The 19,385-nt window shown below is 41.6% G+C and overlaps 1 protein-coding gene across 1 annotated transcript in view; it reads right to left on the bottom strand.

Annotated features, from left to right (window-relative positions):
* Positions 1-388: 388 nt before the first annotated feature.
* The window catches only part of LOC126175419 (cholinesterase-like), a 423,045-nt gene continuing 404,048 nt past the window's right edge, over positions 389-19,385 (bottom strand). Inside the window, exons 9-10 of the mRNA XM_049922218.1 lie at positions 12,465-12,603; positions 389-661 (exon numbers count right to left, since the gene is read on the bottom strand). Coding sequence (XP_049778175.1) covers positions 493-661; positions 12,465-12,603 — 308 coding nt within the window. The 3' untranslated portion in view covers positions 389-492. The remainder of the gene's footprint in view (positions 662-12,464; positions 12,604-19,385) is intronic.

Here is a 19,385-nt window from a genome sequence, read left to right on the forward strand (position 1 = left end):
CTGTGACGAACATTGTATGTCCATATGGCAGATGTGTGTGGACAGAAGCTAACTCCTCGTCGACATAGACGTCATCAAGGTCGGCGCACTTACCAAAAGGATTTGAAACGTGGTAACAACCGAGGTTTTTAAAGAAACCACACCTGTGACTTAAAGAATACCCTGCACTCTATTACAGTATGGCATGATCGAAAGAAGTTATTCCGAAGGAAACAGTTACCTACAGAGAAAAGGTGTCGTAATTATAATTTCGCAAATAAATATTGGTAGTACAAAACAACAAATAGTGTGACGTGCGGATACGTCACTTGTTTAAACAAAGGACACAAAGCAGAGATATAGGAAGAAATATCTAGACTAATATTTTATTTCGCAACGATTTTTGTAAAAAGCTACTTTCAAAACATGCAAAACTGTTTGTGTGAAATATTGAACAAAAGTTTCGTAATGTCGAAGTGCTAATCCAGTATTCAGAGTCTCATGTAACTCTCGTCAGTAGGTCCCGGGGAACGCCTCCAATGGCACGTTCTCGTTCCAGAAGTCCATGCGCTGACCAAGCCTGTTGTGCGCGAGCGTGAAGTTGGCCTGCATCAGCAGGTAGCTGCGATTGGTCAGGTTATAGGGCTCCCACACCACAGGATCCGCCTCGGGGGTTGGATTCCTGTGGAAAACGTTCGAATGAAACCGTAATTACATTTAATTTTGATATGTTACCTACAGTTTAATTAACACATCACTTAAGCAATTTTTCTTACTATTTTAGAGAAGCTGTTAACGAGCGATCACATAGGAGAGAGAGAGACGAAAGAGGAGAAGCATAGACTTCTAGGCAGTGGTCTTAAGTTAGGGATTATGTGAACGATTATTAGTTTTTCTTACATGTTTTTGGTAAATGTTGCAATAGTGAAAGACAAGACTTAATCTCATAGTTTCGTCCATACGGCAGCCTAAAGTAGCTGCATAGTGTAACATACATTTAAATAATCTTGAATAATGTACCATCATACTAGTCTTCCTTCAGTTATCACTATTCTTAAGCAAAGTGTAGAATGTATCGGAACTACAACCACAGATAAAATAGTTGATGAACTACAGAATATGATGTAGTATAAGACGACAGTAATGGAGCTATGGGCATACCAGCCCATTGATCTGTGACTCCATTCCCCGCCCTTCATGGTCAAGTACACACTCTCTCCTCTTCTTCGCCCCTCCCATTAATGTTGGTTGGTCAACTTGCATGAAGTGTGTTTATTTAGGACCTCCAATCTAGTATTCACTTTATTGCCCTTACTAAAACAACTTTAGGCAACTAATTTCTGATCAAACATGGTCCCAAATTTGAGTGCCTAAATCAAACATGGCGGTCCAAGATGGCAGGAAGGTAAAGAGTCACCAACATGATGGATGTGTAAGGGTTCATATTAGCCGACCCTCAGCGTCACCGCATGACATCACAGTGGACATAATCCAGTGTAAGACGACGTTAAAATTAAGTAAAAATCTTAGTGAGATAGCTTATTTGACATTTCTAAAACAGCTACATAATTCATGATCTATTTGTTTAAACAATTAGGGAAGTTATTGAATCCGTACATAGACGTGTGTAGCAGTAATATGTTACGAAAATACAGTGCAAGAGTTCTTATACTTTTCGTGTGGTCGCGCTGTCTCACAAGGATTATCAAGGATCTACTTGTTTTACACAGTTACATATTTCGTGGTCTATTTATTTAAATGTTTAGGAAAGTATGCAGCTCGTCATAGGACATGTGTGTGGCAGTATTTAATTACAAACTCACTGCAGGTGGTATGCCCAGACTCGCAATACATCGCTGATTGCATGAGCCAGCACATTCTGCCGTCTTCCACAGTAGACCTGTCGCTATGTGTGTTGCCACTTGTTTGTGGCACCCACACCACGCCAGAGCTGGAACCGTTTTTTCTCGCAACCCCAGCCCCACACCACGCCTCTTGTGAGTGACGTGCAAGGAACATATATTTCGACACCAGTACGCACAGGAATATCAAGGAGAGCATGTGCCAACACAGCCAACAGATCCTGAATATTATTAGTACATTTCTCGACAAAAATTGCTTGTAGGAATTCAATTGAACTATTCATCACTAAGGCTGAGAGTGAATTTAGTATTGACGCCTTTATCGAGTCATACACTTCAATGTATGGAATGTGGTCAATATGCAGGAACAGCTAATGTTTGTGAGCCATAAACCCTTTTGCATAAAGAAGCTATGAGACCGATCACAGTCGCTCACTGCAATGTGTAGGCCTCCACGCCGTTCTACGAGTCGCCTTTTCTTGTTGCAGTGTGCATGCACATAAAATGGACGGGTGTTACGGCCAAACTTCATTTAAACTCAGCGTGGTCTACAGCAGAAGTTTTCTGAATATCAGAAGCAACTGCATCAGTTGTACATCGGTTTTAAATAAGCATGTGACAGCCTAGACCGGAATAGACCCTCCAAAGTATGAAAGGTTTTAGAATCCCACTAAAATCATTGAGGCTGATGGGAGTGAGAATAAAAGTGACACTCTGTAAGGACAGAATAGAACAAAAGTTGACAACAGAGTTCCATGTAGGGAGGGCAGGAAGAGCTGATTTCTGCACTACTCTTTAAGTTAGCACTAGAGAAGGTAATGCGCAAAGGCCGATTAATCCTGGGAGTACTTTATTTAACCCATGGGTCCACGTGGTTTCGTACGCTAATGGTGTAGCATTAAGTATGAGGAATGACAGAAACCTGAAGGATAATTATGCTCTATTAGAAGGAGCATCACGGAAGTTAGGACTGCATGTGAACACAGGCTAAAAAAGTATTTGATGATGGGACGTCAGGAGGAGAGACTACAACAAAAATAAACGGTAAAGAATTTCAAAGAATGGAAGAGTAAATACGTGGGTTCGACACTAACCGAAGATAACAGGACAGCTGTAGAAATGGAAAACAGATCCCTTTCAGAATACATTAAAGTCCAGGAATAAAATAATTGAAATATAACTGACTATGTTAAGACCTACAGTAACGTAACTTATGGATCTAAAGGCTATGAAGGAAAATGGCAGGTTACTGAGATGAATTAGGAAGATTTTTTCTGATACATTTAGGACAGTGAGAGAGAAAGAAAGCAGGTGGTTGAGAACAAACTCAGAACTACAAACACTTTCTGGGCAGATGAATATTGCAATGAAAATAAAGCAAGGAAGAATATTATCAGATAATCATGTACAGAGAAGACCCAGAAAAAGATGGATTAAAGTTATGGAAGAAGAACTCAAAGCAATAAGAGTCAGGAATTGGAGAAGGAAAGGAATGGACACAGAAAAATGGAGTCAGGTGCAACGAAAGACCTGGTTTTATAAGTATTTAAACATCCAGGATCATTCGTAATAAATTGCAGGGCATCCATAAGGCAGTATTTAATTATAAACACAGTGCACGTGACGGGCTCGGTCACGCAATACATTCTGACCACGCAAGACAACGCATGTCGCACCCCTCTGCTGTGCTACGCTCAGTATGGCTGTGGCTATCCTTCTGCAGCAACCACACCACGCCAGTGGCAGGTCACCTTAACTTCCAACCTCACACCACACCCAGCGCTAGGAGTGTATTTTTGCCTACAAACATGAAGAAACACCTCAGAGACCATGCACCGGCACAGTCAATAGTTGCTGATTACGCTAAAATCTGTTGATTATAACGGAAACTGGTTGCAAAATTCAATTTTGTGGTTTTTAATTTTTGACTGAGGCGCAGTTCACGTTTGACGCGTTTTTTAGGTTGTATACTGTACACGTGAGAGCCGTCGTGCCGTCAGCCTGTGGAAGCTCTGTGGCAGTGAATCCATCGCAGGCAGTTATACAAAACAATGTGTGCACTGTTGTACTCTCCTATAAGTCGCCTTTCCTTGTTAAAACTTGCTCATAATGAAGGTGGGTTTTATGTCCACATTTTATTTCAATACAGAATGGAAGTTTTTCTACACAATTTGTTTAAAGTAATTTGTTAGCCTTACTTGCACGTGTTCAATAAGCTGCTCTTTCTCCGGTAGTAGTTAATATTATTCCTTCACGGCAATTCCTTTCAACCATATGCCTCAGCTTCCATATTATGACTTTGATCCCCTCCAGCTCTAGTATTAGTTTTTGTAGACATAAGCATTAACTGTACGTAGAGGAATAATAACTTTATAGAGAATGGTTCAAGTCTGTTTGACATAGTATTTCTTTTTCTTTCCTAAGACCTGTGGAAAATTTGTTTGTTTCACAGATCCAAACACACAGTCCGTTCCATGGTTATAAATCGTACTTCTAGTCTGGCAATACCATGTTCTTTCGACAGTAAAAGTTTCTCACTGCTGCATATATGGTGACCTTATAAAATCTGTAAAACGGTTACCAGCAACTTTGTTCACTCCTGCATTTGTGTTTTGTCATATCTGAGACGGATAGCGAAAAGGAGTATCTTGCCAATATTAGATTTTGAGTTATTTTCATTTTTAAATTCAGCAATAATTTATGAACATCTCTTTAAAAATAGATTTCTGTTTCTAAATTTGGGTAAGTTATGAAACAGTGAAACTTTGGAATGGAAAAGAGATGTTTTGAGATAATACATTTTAAAGTTTAATTTTATTACAACTGTTTAGTTGGGCATATTTGAAAAACAAATACAGCATATATCTTACCCTTAAAATGCCTTTTGCCAAATGGTACATAATTTTTTATTTAAATTTGCATGTTGTGTGGTTAACCCCTTCAGACCTATAGCACACTTTATTGTATATAAATTTAAAAACAAGTAAATTGGCCCTACACTGAGAAAAATTAGTGAATCCTCTGCCCTTTTATTCTGGCAAAGTGTTGTACTTTTATTCTGTGTTATGACAAATTGCCATTTGACAACATCTGAATGGATTTTTCACTCTAACATAAAAAGTGAACACTTGCCTTCTTTGACATTATTGTAAGCACAAAATGTTCTTTTATATAGTACTACTCTGAGCTCCTTAAAATGCCTTTAAAATGTAGAAGATGCCGTTTTGTGAAGCGTTGCATACCAGGTGCGAGATTTCGAAAAGGTGTCTTTCGTCAGGCCTATGTTATTTCCCCATGACGACAAGAGAACCATTTGCAGAAGACTGGCATTCACTGCTTTTGATAATATTATTGCCTCCTTTGTAATCGATACAGTCATATACAAAATAAAAAAAGTATTATAAAACACAAAAAACGAAAATGGGTATTTTAGGTATTACCGAAAGTTTTTGTGTGTACTGAAAATTTCGATACTCCTACAAGAGCTCCTTTCTCGCTTTCTGTCTGCTCTGTTAAACGCCTTTATTCTACCACAGGATCTTGTCCATGTCAATCAGTATATTCCGACTATCTTATCGTTGCTTCCAGTCAAATTCCTTTTTCCTTGGTAGTCTCCTCTCACACCAAACTCGTGGTTTGATGTTAGGTAGTCACGCATCCCCATTTCCGTACAGAGCTCTGCAAAATCATGCATTACATCCACGTCCAAGAGATAACAGTCGTGTATACGATGATGTTGCAAACTGTAGGCAGTTGATCCATTTGACATCCATTTTAATATCAGACAGTATCAGTCTGTATTACACCTACATGATTTTTGTATTTCTTCGAAAGTGTTCTAACAAATTTATTCGAATATGCATCTTTCTGTCATGTTCCCATGTGGAAAAGTGGTACTTTTTTCCTTTAGACCCTGTCTTGCAGAAATGATCTTGAAGAATTTGTCAAGTAGATAAGTGTAATTTTTTTCTTTAACATTACAAACGTGCACTACTTTCGTTGTTCTTGACATCCCACATGATAACAGACGTTAACCACCATAATGTTGTCTCGAAACAGTCCCGCAGTGCATATGTAAATTTTTCTTTTTAAGGAGAATGCTATTTATGGAATAATCCACGTTACCAATGTTAATATAAGATTGTCCAGAGTCTTCAGTAACAACCACAAGCCAAACAGTTCATCGGTTGGCCTCATCTGCATCCCTAATAGCTGAGAGATGTTTAGCACTTTGGAGCGAGATACGATGACACTGTCTGGCACCACAGAACACTGATGAGGTGCGGTTTCATGTCTTGTTATTTACTATGAGGATCCAACATGCTGTCGCTTCTGGTCATGTGATCACGTTAACAGTTCCAGTTACACGCCGTACATTTAAAAGGCAGTCGAATGCCGCACTCTTGTTTCATGCAATTAAAAAGTCATAGCATTGTGTATGTATAGACAAAATTTACGGAAAAGAAATTGTTTTTAAAACATGTCACCACCTTTTAACGTCTCCTTTAATAAATACACAGTCCGCCCACGTTAGCTGAGTGGTCAGCGCTGCGGAATGCCCACCAAGGGGCCCGAGTTCGATTCTCGGCTGGGGCAGGAGATTTTCTCCGCTCAGGAACTGGGTGCTGTGCTGTCCTCTACATCATTTCTTCCCGATCTCAGACGGGCTAGTCGTCCAAAGTGGCGTCGAATGCAATAAGTACTCGCCCTCGGCGGCCGACCTTCCCCGAATGTGGGAGTCCCGGCCCACAAAGCCGTACGCTCATTTCCATTGCCAATGAATATACAGTCCTAAGGGTAACAGTATGCATACAAAACACATGGAATTTGCTTATCATAATACGTAAGTTTGATTACAGATCTCTGATCATGAACAGAGGAATCTAATTGATGTTTGATCCAAGCAAAGGTGTGTTATTACCATATCTAAATTAGCTGCATCATTTTGCAAAAACCCACTGGTCTTATTTCTTCTAAAATCATATCAAAGTCTTTCATTCATTAAAGTGAGCCCCCAATCAAGGATACCATTTGACATTAACACCTGCTTGTCATTACCTTGTTTTTCTTCAGTTGTTCTAGACATTGTCTTCGGTGGGATGTAATGTTCACTTGGGAGAGACATCTCACAGTATTAAGACATTGAGGCTGCTCCTCTACCGACTGCACACCGCTAAATTTCCTCCATGGGAAAGTGTTTCGGTGTGAAGAGCAACACCATGCATACAAAAAATTCCCAATAGTTGCTTGTCGTGATGCACACTTATGATTACAGCCTCAAGATGCTGATCACAATAATCGAAAACGTTGTAAATAGATTAGTGTTTTTCAGCATGTACCACTTCACTGTGCAAGGGAACAGTTTGGCTGCCAAAAAATACTAAAAGTGGAGGGGGCGGGGTGATTGTGTTTCAATACATATACACCGAGAAATATTCTGTCTGTGTAAGTGTTGTGGGATGGAGAGTAATAGCACGTGTGTGAAAGATGTGCAGGTGGCTTATCATTACGAGATGCAACTACTCCTACCGACCTCTGAACAAAAAATTATTGGATCTTGTTTCATAATAAACTTTTCCATATTATTATTTTTGAAAATACGTTATATTTCGAGTACAAATGCACATGACACTTCAGTGGTAAATACCTTCTTCTTTAGTAGTAAAAAATACATATGGATCACACATAGGCACTATCGATAAAATGTCACTTGCAAAGCAGCAGCACCAATATAATTATCCTGTGGATAAAGTCTGAAACTTCGTGAGGCTGGTTGCAGATGAGGAGATGGGAACGTGAGTAGACAGTAGCGAACTGCAGGCAGATTCGCAGAGGATCGATGGTTGCTACAGGAGCTGGGAGTTGGCATTCAGTTTAAGTGAGTGTGATGTATTGTACCTACATAGGGCAAAATATCCAGTCCTGTATGGTTACGCGATTGATGAAGAATCAGTACAACCCAAAATAATCGCTGAATGCCTGGAAATAGCCATCCAGTACAACATAAAGCGGAACGATCACATAAAAATAAATGTACAGATAAGCAGACGCTAGGCACAGATGTATTGGTGGTATCTTAATGGAGTGTAATTCATCCACAAAACAAGTGGTTTAAAAAACACTCCTCCTATAGATTTTAAGAACATTATCTGGTCACATCAATGGAAGAGTTAGACTAGTTCTAAGAACATGATAGTTTAGATGGTGAAACGACATTAGGGCGTTACAGAGACGCTAAACGAACTGCAGTGGTACACTGTACAAGAGCAGCGCATCACGGAGACGTTTTCTGACGAAAACCCAAGAGAATATTTTCCAAGAAGAATATGTAAACATATTACTTCCTCCTAAATAAATCTCGTGAAATAACCACAGCGAGAAAATTAGAGGTAATATGAAGGTTTATCGACAATCGTTCTTTCCACACATCATCCACTAATGAAGCGGGGATCAGAAGTACTCTCTACTACATACCACAAGGTAGCATGCGGGTGTTACACGTCTGATTATTGGTATGGTTTTCGTATAGACAATAGAATGGCCTGGGAAAATATTTATGACGCGTACAATGTTATCTACTGTAAACAGCGCGGGGAGTGCACACGCGGATTAAGTAAGAACTGAAACGTAAATGAGACACGTCCTTGACTAGGAAACTATCTATCCTATATCGTAAAGATTCCGTACCACGCGGCAGTACACTAAGAGATGGCTAACAAGCGTAATGTAGGCAATCTCTTTTGGTATATTTACTATACTTTCTAAGTTTTCTGACAGTAACACACAGTATTCAGCTTTCCCTTCGCTGTGACCTAAACACTGTTGTAGAGAGCAGTCGCGTTACTTCACACTTTCTGTGTATGTGCAGGTGTTATTCATAAAGTGAAACATGCTAAGTAATGCACAGTTATTACTAATTTAAAGGGGAAATTTTCTACACTATGCTCCATTGGCACAGAAATACACATTTAACAGAACAGAAGAAATCTATGTTACGTATCTGACCCATTTTGCTTCCTCACAGTCAGTGTCAGCTCGTGGATGCAATAAAGATTATAATACTATGACAGCTGAAAAATCTTTCTGGGTCTGTGCATAAGTAACGAGCCGAAATTTACGCTGTGTGACTGCTAGTTGAGATAAACACATCAAAATAAGTTTTGCATTACCCCGATTCCCAGAACACCTAAGACAGACACATTCCCTTCGACTGTTCAGAGATGTCACTAGACCGGCCCAAAGATGTAAACAACCAGGCACGAGCACCGCCTATTAGACGGAGGGGGTCCGACAGTCGATCAGTTCCAGTCATTCCACCAGGAAAGAGATACATGGCTCGTGTTGCTTTTAACATTAACATTTAGGTGGGTACTCTACAAATCACATTCAAGTGTCTGGCAGAGGGTTCATCTCTATTATTCCTATCTCGTATAGTGCCTTGAAAGAACGAACACCTATATCTTTCCATACGATCTCTGGTTTCCCTTATTTTATAGTGGTGATCGTTTATCCCTACGTAGATCGGTGTCAACAAAATATTTTCGAATTCGGAAGAGAAAGTCGGTGATTGGAATTTCGTGAGAAGATTTCGTCTCAACGAAAAATGCCTTTCTTTTAATGAAGTCCAGCCCAAATCCTGTATCATTTCAGTGACACTCGCTACCATATTTAGCGACAATACAAAAGGTGCTGCCTTCTTTGAACTTTTTCGATGTATTCCGTGAGTTCCGTCTGGTAAGTATCCCACACAGCGCAGCACTAAACTAAATGAGGACGGATAAGCGTAGTGTAGGCAGTCTCCTTAGTATCTTTGTTACGTTTTCTAAAGGTCCTGCCAATAAAACACAGTCTTTGTCTAGCGTTCCCCAAACATTTTCTGTGTGTTCCTTCCAATTTAAGTTGTTCGTAGTTGTAATTCCTAGGTATTTAGTTGAATTTACGGCCTTTATGTTTGTCTGTAGTTCAACCCTGCCTAGACGGTCAACACCGCGGTTCGATCGTGTCCGCTTTGTTACTTTGTTCGGACTTGGAGGAGATACAGAGAGACAAAATCTGTCGATGACATAACTCGCTCAGGCCGCCCAAGGGCGCTACTACTGCCTGATCTCTACCTACAGATTATGGCTCGGAGGAACCCTAACAGCAACACCACCATGTTGAATAATGTTTTTCGTGCAGCCACAGGACGTCGTGTTACAGCTCAATCTGTGAGCAATAGGCTGCATGATGCACAACTTCACTCCCAACGTCGATGGCGATGTCCATCTTTGCAACTACGACATCATGCACCGCTGTACAGATGGGCCCAACAAGATGCCAAATGGACCGCTCAGGATTGGCATCACGTTCTCTTCACCGATGAGCGTCGCATATGCCTTCAACCAGAGAATCGTCGGAGACGTGTTTGGAGGCAGAACGGTCAGGATGAAAGTCTTAGACACACGTTTCAGAGAATGCAGCAAGGTGGATGGTCCCTGCTATTTTTGGGTGTCATTATGTGGGGCTGACGTACGCCGCTGGTGGCCATGGAAGGCGCCGTAACGGCTGTACGATACGTGAATGCCATCCTCCGACCGATAGTGCAACCATATCGGCCACATATTGGCGAGGCATTCGTCTTCATGGACGACAATTCATGCCCCATAGTGAACATCTTGTGAATGACTTCCTTCACGATAACGACATCGCTCGACTAGGACATGCTACTGGGTATTAGTGGTACCGGTGTGCGCAGCAGTCTGAACCACCACCTCTGAAGGTCCCACGGTATGGTCGTACAACATCAATGTGTGGTTTTCATGAGCAACAAAAAGGGCGGAAGTGACGTTTATGTAGATCTCTATTCCTGTTTTCTGTACAGGTTCCGGTGCTCTCGTACCCGCGGTGATGCAAAACTTTTTTTCGTGTATGTATTTAATCTTGTCCGTTAACTGCTGTGCTGTGTACGGTATTTAAACAAAATGTGGAAGTAAACAGCTATCTTGTCTATGTGTGCACACACGACAGCGAGAAAAGGGGACTCCCAGAACGCCGCTGTGCTTTACACATCCCAGCACAGAATTGCTTGTGATCGGTCCATCGCCTCTTAGTTCCCCCATGCTGATGGCTCGCAAACATTAGCTATTTCTGCGTATTTCCCACTTTCTACATGCGCCAGTTAGTGATATCGACACTTTTATATATTCTCTCACAGTTTTCATGGTCATATAATGAAATGCAAGTGCCTGGCCTTCTCACTTCTTTAGGATTCCTGCTAACTGATTTCAAACCTAGTGAAATATTGGAAAAATAAGAGACTTCTGCTTTTTGGGTCAGGAGGAGGGAAGTTAAAATTCTCGTTCACCCTTACAGATCTGTTTCCCTTGAATCGCTGATTCACTAGAGACAAACATTGTAGTGGTTCTTTTAGGAAATGCGTCGACGATTTCTTGTTCCATGCTTCTCAAATCGGAGTTGGTGCTTCGCATCTAACGTCCGCTTATCATTAAAACATTTACCTTCCCTCGTATTTTCTTTGCGGAGCTCTGAATATCGGACTGCTTCAGTAAATTTTTATTGTGTTTAATATATTCATGATGTCTGACGGATTGTCTCTATGATACTTAAGTACTTAATAAACTTTAACATGACTATGCAGTTTCAACCCCCGAGAATGAAAACATGTGTTGATATTTTACTACTGTAACTATTTTCTTTCCAACTCCAGTGTGTCGCTAAATCTCAGAGCCCGAGTGCTGATGCTGTTAATAGCTTTTAATAGCAGGTGGGATATATAGCAGGTCCATTGAAGTCGCTACTCCGGTTACACCATGCCGACGCTTACGTACAGGAGATCCAATAACGCTGTTCGCAGAGAATAGCACGGTGCACAGCTGACAGAACATATTTAACGAATTTATCGAAACTGTTCTTCTTTTTCTAGTTTTTAAGGTAACTGCTAATGACATATATTTCCCTCACAGGTCTGCGCGTATAACTGCTCAAGGCAAGCAAATCAAAAGCAGAGAGTCCAACAAGCTTTCGTCTTGAAATTTATTTGTGCGACATAAAAGATTAGGCGGTCGCACTCAACTTCAGGTTCCAACACGCATTTCTGTATATACTACCAAGTAGTCTCTGCAGCAGCTAAATAAGGGAATCTCTTGCCGAAAGAATATGAAAAGCAAAACCCATTTCGTTCGCATAATGAAAAATTTCAGTTTGGAGTCATCTTCTGTAGAATTTCACATACATTAGGCACTCTCGTAATTTCTAATTAGCGATTTCAAGAAAAAACAGAATAAAATTTTTGCCGGTAAATTTTGATATATTACACACTGATAGTGATATCCTGAGCGGGACTACTAAAGTAAAACATCGGTGCCTTCCATATCTCATCTTAGTAATACGGAAGACCGAAATGTGATTTTATTTCTACAAGTTGTAATAGTTGTTTGTTAAACATAGCATTATGCATTACATAAGAACGACAAATACTGCAAATCACTGAAACGATATAAAACTCTTCAACAATTATTTACATACAGACACCACATATTTGGACTTAGCTATGGAGATCCCCTGATCTCCTCTGTTAATCAAACTTTTGTACGAATCCTATGTAGTAAGAAGAAGTATTCATACCCGTATTTTACGAAGTTGCTCCATAGACGCAGCATGTTCCTCCGCACTTGATCCTCTTCAGATTGTGGGTCCAAGTTGTAATTGAGGTCGTTATTATAATGGAGGAAGAGAAATCCTTGCTCTCCACCGTGTTCAACGCCTGAAACAGAGACGTGTACCGATCACAAATAACTGGTCGGAGCACAACATGACGGGTTGCACCTGTACCTTAAATAATTACATAGAATGCAACAATAGTGTAAGAATGACATCCCTCATTAATTTGGGAGAGGTTGATACTGATCCAAGAAATCTCTTTCTCAAGGAAAAAATCTTAATTAATCTGGAGTCTTGTAACACTTCGCTGTACACTCATTAATAAGAATCTACAAAGCAGTCACCTAGCCTTTGAGAAAAACAGTAGCAGAGTTTATAGTGCGAGCGCACTGCCCGCCGCCAAATTTGTGTTAAGTTCCCATGGGGCGAAACTACTGAGGTCATCGGTCCAAAGCCTTAATATAACTTAAACTAAGTTACGCTAAGGACAACACACACACCCATGCTCGAGTAAGGGCTTGAACCTCCGACGGAGGGAACCGCGCGAACCGTGGCAGTTGGGTAAGGAGTGCAGTTCAAGATTACTTTCTTTTAGCAAAGCTGCGCAGCCAATTCATCGAGGCGAGCCAACCTACGTCCTTGTGAATCTGCACATTTCATTTGCGACATTTCTCTGATTGAAACCCAGAAGAATATAATATACATTTAATACAAGGATATGAACATCAATGTATTCTTCTATAAAACCGGTACCAATGAGAGTCTTTCGATCATCCATTTCTTACCGTTACTTTGCACAGCACAGGGGCTAATCATTTTAAAATACGGGACGATACCACTGTGCCGTGATCATCGCGGCACGGTTGTAGTCCTGTCCGGAACTACAGGTGGCGCCAAAGCTGCAAGAAGTTTTCTCTCTGAGAGCAAAAGGGCACTGGAATCATCAGGGCAGACCGTAGTTAGCGCCACCGGTGTCCACTTCAGAATGACTGGAGCCAACACGTGGGGTCTGGCCGAAATGAGCGGAACGAGTGGCTCACCTGGCCGGCGGCATGAGGGAGACACTTGGCGGCTGGCGGCTTAGCAGGCGGACGAAACTTGGATCTCATTTTAGCGTATTTAAGAGACTTGCAAAACTGCAAAGCACGGTACTCCGAGAATTTTTGAGGAAAAATAAAAACACTGCAGAGCCCTCTCTTTGTTAGCCCATTGGCTGTCTAGTTGGCCAGTGTGCATTACGGTCACTTTTGATCCTGGTACTTCGAGAGCTTTTTCCCGAAGTGTCCCGGCAGCGCCTATGCATTACCTCGAATTGTGTGCTCTCTACTTCAGTCCCAAAGTAGAACACTTTTATGCTTTATTGACGTTACAATGAATTGACTGTCTGTGTCATACGGTAGAGCATGCAGAATGTTCATGTATCTTAAAAGGTGAAACTTTGCAGTGTATTGGTAGCGAGTGCACTGCTGAGTTCCTGTTGAAGCTTCTCAGTACCCTAATTCCATTTCGTTTTACATATGTTCCCCGCACTGTTAAAGGGTATCAGTAGGTATCAGGAGGAGACTGAAACCCCGGAGCAGCTAAAATACAGCCTGTCCAACGGTGAAGAGACTATGCCGTATTTGTTGAAGGACTCGACTGTGTATTGCAAGGCGCTCTATTACTGCCCTAAGATTACAGTCCTCGCTGAGCTTATCCTGACACTTTTGGCCTACTGTCATCAGTTACTCTAAAAGGTATACAATACTTGTGTCAATATTCCTGAGATGCTTACTTCTAAGGGTGTGGATTTCAGCATAAGAGCGATGATACGGACCTGTAGAATATGTTCTATTAGTACACCTTCGCAGGACACCAAGCAATATGTGATGATTTCGCAGCTAGCAGGCAAATGTGGTGGTTGTCTCACTCAAGTTTCGGAAACCAATAAGTGTGGATATTTTTCGAGGGTTTCTTGGCTGTTTCCCACCTGTGCAGCCACGACAAAGGCGGCGTTCGGTTATGTAAAATGATTATTTGATGTCAGTGGACTTTACGAAATTTTGATATCGGACGCCGCTACTATTTTCAGTACCATTCAAGCAGTTTTGTTTTGTATTACAGGTAAGGTACTCTATCACCACTGGTTATTATCCGAACCCCTCATTCGCTGAGAGGGTCAATGGGAACCCTTGCAGTGCGATTATTGCTTGACACCATCAAAATCTTGGGATGACACATTGGGGTTGTTGGCGTATGCCTTCAACACTGATAAAACGTTTTACACTCATGATCCTATTCATTAATATTTATTATTGACCACCGCTTTCAGTTGCTGATACTGCCATCTGCTGATCTTCAACTTTTTTTTTTTTTTTTTTTGTAAATCGTGTTCATTTTTTTTTTTTTTTTTTTTTTTTTTTGTAAATCGTGTTCAATTTATAGACATTAAATTTTGAAGATCATAAGATGACACTTCCAGCTATTGAAACCGGTCGCCAATAATAAATATTAATTAATGCGATCTTGGCTATAAAATGTTTCATCAAGTTAAATATAGATCACTTTTTCCATTTTGTCATCATGAGAAACTTCAGCTTTCAACATTCCCAAAAATGAGTAACGTAAGTCACACCAAGGGGGCTTCGGTCTTCTGTTCGGCCGAATGCACTCGTGTGATTTATGGTGTATTTACATATAACTACCTAATAAAAGAAATATTTATTTGAATTTTACGCTACGCGTACACCCTACTCTTATTGCATCATTATTATCCCCAGCAGCATTTCTTGTGTATAAGTCTTTGAGACTATTTATTTCCAATAGGTATAATTAATGTCGTAAATGCAGAGAGTTGATAGTACACGGTACTAGAAACAAGGAAGTGTAGTAAATGTGGGCTCTACAATGCAAACGTGAAGAGCTGTTCAATTGAACATACGTCTTTCGCAGTAGCGAAGATGAATAGCTACTCATAGCCTTATAGGTATGCACATCAGATCCCAAATTAAATGGACTCTTTTTTTCTTTTATTGGTCTAAACTAGTACTGGTGGTTGAGCAGATTTGTTTCGCAGTATGGAAGAGGAAGAAGTGCCAATACCTCTTGAAGTTTTACAACCCTTGCTTACCGGACGTTTGTGCTCTTAGTTCATTTAATTTCAACTGCATACGTTTACGCCATTAATTATGACGCATCTTGTATTTTATTATGGTTTCATAATACCCGACACGTTTTTATTATCCTACCTCGTTGCTTAGATATATATACACTATGTGATCAAAAGTATACGGACACCTGGCTGAAAATGACTTACAAGTTCGTGGCATCCTCCATCTGTAATGCTGGAATACAATATGGCGTTGGCACACCGTTAGCCTTCATGACAGCTTCCACTCTTGCAGGCATACGTTACATCAGCTGCAGCAAAGTGTCTTGGGGAAAGGCAGCCCATTCTTCACGGAGTGCTGCACTGAGGAAAGTGCGATCCAAAAAATCCCAGAGGTATTCTATAGGGTTCAGGTCAGGACTCTGTGCAGGCCAGTCCATTACAGGGATGTTATTGTTATGTAACCAATCCGCCATAGGCCGTGCATTATGAACTGGTGCTCGATCATGTTGAAAGATGCAATCGCCATCCCCGAATTGCTCTTCAACAGTGGGAAGCAAGAAGGTGCTTAAAACATCAATGTAGGCCTGTGTTGTCATACTGCCACGCAAAAAAAACAAGAGTTACAAGACCCCTCCATGAAAAACACGACCACACCATAACATCACCGCCTCCGAATTTTACTCTGGCAGATAACGTACACCGGGTATTCGCCATGTTCACACCCTGACGTCGGATCGCCACATTGTGTACCGTGATTCATCACTCCACACAATGTTTTTCCACTGTTCAGTCATCCAATGTTTACGCTCTTTACACCAAGTGAGGCGTCATTTGGCATTTACCGGCTTGATGTGTGGCCTATGAGCAGCCGCTCGACCATGAATCCAAGTTTTCTCACCTCCCGCCTAACTGTCATAGTATTTGCAGTAGATCCTGATGCAGTTTAGAATTCCTGAGTGATGTTCTGGATAGATGTCTACCTATTATACATTATGACCCTCTTCAACTGTCGGCGGTCTCTGTCAGTCAACAGGCGACGTCGGGCTGCACGCTTTTGTACTGTACGTGTCCCTTCACGTTTCCACTTCACTATCAGATCGGAAACACTTCACCTATGGATGTTTAGCGTTGTGAAAATCTCGCTTATAGACGTATGACGCAAAGGACACCCAATCACCTGACCATGTTCGAAGTCCGTGAGTTCCGCGGAACACCCCATTCTGCTCTCTCAAGATGTCTAATGACTACTGAGGTCACTGATATGGAGTTTCTGGCAGTAGGTGGCAGCAAAATGCACCTAATATGAAAAAGTATGTTTTTGGGGGTGTCCGGATACTTTTGATCACATATTATATATAAAATATTTTGTATCACCTCGGTTCCGAGAGTTCGGGGACCTGCACAGAAAATTGGAACAGAGATCAACATAAACATCATTTCCACCTTTTTTATTGCTTATGAAATCCACGCATTGCATGTCGTATCACGATACACCGAGACCTTCAGAGGTGGTGGTCCAGATTGCTGTACACACTGGTACCTCTAATAGCCAATAGCACGTCCTCTTCCACTCATGCATGCCTGTTTTCTTCGTGGCATAATGGCCACAAGTTCATCATGGTACTGTTGGTCCAGATTGTCCCACTCCTCAACGGCAATTCGGCGTATATTTCTCAGAGACGTTGGTGGATCACATCATCCATGAACAGCCCTTTTCGATCTATCCCAGGCATGTTCGATAGGGTTAATGTCTGAAGAACAAGCTGGCCACTCGAGTTGAGCGATGTCGTTATCCTGAAGGAAGTCATTCACAAGATGTGCCCGATGGGTACGCGAATGTCGTCAGTAAGACGAATGCTTCGCGAATATCCTGCCGATATAGTTGAACTATCGGTCTAAGGATGGCGTTCACGTATTGTGCAGCCATTGCTGCGCGTTCCATGACCACCAACAGCTTACGTCGTCCCCACATAATTACACCCTAAAACAGCAGGGGACCTCCATCTTGCAGCAGTCTCTGAAACGTGTGTCTAAGACGTTCATCCGGACCGGGCTGCCCCCAAACACGTCTCCGACGATTCTCTGGTTGAAGGCATATGTGACACTCATCGGTGACGAGAACGTGATGCTAATCCTGAGCGGCCCATTCGACTTGTTGTTGGGCTCACCTGTATCTCGCTGCATAGTTGTAAAGATGGATCTCGCCATGGACGTCGGGAGTAAAGCTGTGCATCATGCAGCCTGTTGCTTACTGTTTGTTCCTAACACGACGTCCTGTAGCTGCACAAAAGGCATTATTCAACATGGTGGTGTTGATGTCAGGGTTTCACCTAGCCATAATTCTTAGGTAGCGGTCGTCCACTGCAGTAGTAGCCCTTGGGTGACCTGAGCGAATCGTGTCACCGACAGTTCCTCTCTCTCTGTATTTCCGAACAACATCGCTTTGGTTCACACCGAGATGCCTGGACATTTCACTTGTTGAGAGCTCTTCCTGGCACAAAGTAACAATGCGGACGCGATCGTACAGCGGTATTGACAGTCTAGGCATGGTTGAACTACAGACAACACGAGCCATGTACCTCTTTCCCGGTGGAATGACTGGAACTAACCGGCTGCCGGACCCCCTCCATTAATAGGCGCTTCTCATGTGTGGTTGTTTACATCTTTGGGCGGGTTTAGTGACATCTCTGAACAGTATCCGCAGTCAACGTCTGTCTTCAGGAGTTCTGGGAACCCGGCCGATAAAAAACTTTGACATAAAGGTCGACTTTATTGCCTGTAATACAGCATACAGCCACTGAAATCCTTATTTTACAATCGTTTTTGCCTACTTTGGCCCAAAAAAACAAGTACTCTTCAAAGTTGAGCTTCTTCTTTCTTCCAGTAGACAAAACAAAGGGCTTATCTTGAACCAAAGTACCATACGGACCTTAGCTAGCAGTCCTGTACTGTCTGTTATAGTCCAGGTGTTCCAATCAAGATAATGTGTATCAGGGAAAACTTCAAGACCACCATACTGTGCATGATTCCCCCATATAGCAGCAAGGTCAACCAGCTACTGCTTCCAATCACAGCACAAACATCACAAATGAACTGCATTCCCAGTTCACAAAAGTCTTTTGGACCACCAATAAGCAGCTGCTTACTGAATTGGCCAGCGAGGTCAATGACTATTGCGTTCAATCACTTGCACACATGCACACTGCGCCTCAGACGGCGACGATAATAACGTCGGATATGCATTGCAGCGGTATGTTTACACAAAGTGTATGGGGGAATCATGCAGATTATGGTGGCCTTGAAGCTTTCCCTGATGCAAGTATTCAGGTCTGGAAGACTTGGAGTGCATCAGAGACATCAGGACTACTATCTAAGGTTCCTTATGGCACTTTGGTTACAGACAAGCCTTTTGTTTTGTCAACAGAGGAAAGAAGAAGCTCAACTCTGACGAGTATATATATATATATATATATATATATATATATATATATATATATATATATATATATATATATTATTTATTATTATTTTCGATTAATTATTCCCTTTGAAGAGAGTGATTGAACTTGAGTAGTCCTGGTTTCTTCTTCTTTCTTCGTTCTCCCAAATTTTCTTCATACATTAACTGTGTTCTCTCTTGCTTTCTTCTGACCATCTTTCCCCCCCCCCCCGCCCCCGCCCCACCCCCACCCAAACCCCCGTTGTTTTCTTGTTTACATATATACCATAAGGTGTTATCCGTGCGTCACAACTGTAGTACTAATTCTGGCAAGGTTATTCCTTATTTCATAGTA

Source organism: Schistocerca cancellata, chromosome 3 (assembly GCF_023864275.1).
Source record: "Schistocerca cancellata isolate TAMUIC-IGC-003103 chromosome 3, iqSchCanc2.1, whole genome shotgun sequence".
NCBI classification, from domain to species: Eukaryota; Metazoa; Arthropoda; class Insecta; order Orthoptera; family Acrididae; genus Schistocerca; species Schistocerca cancellata.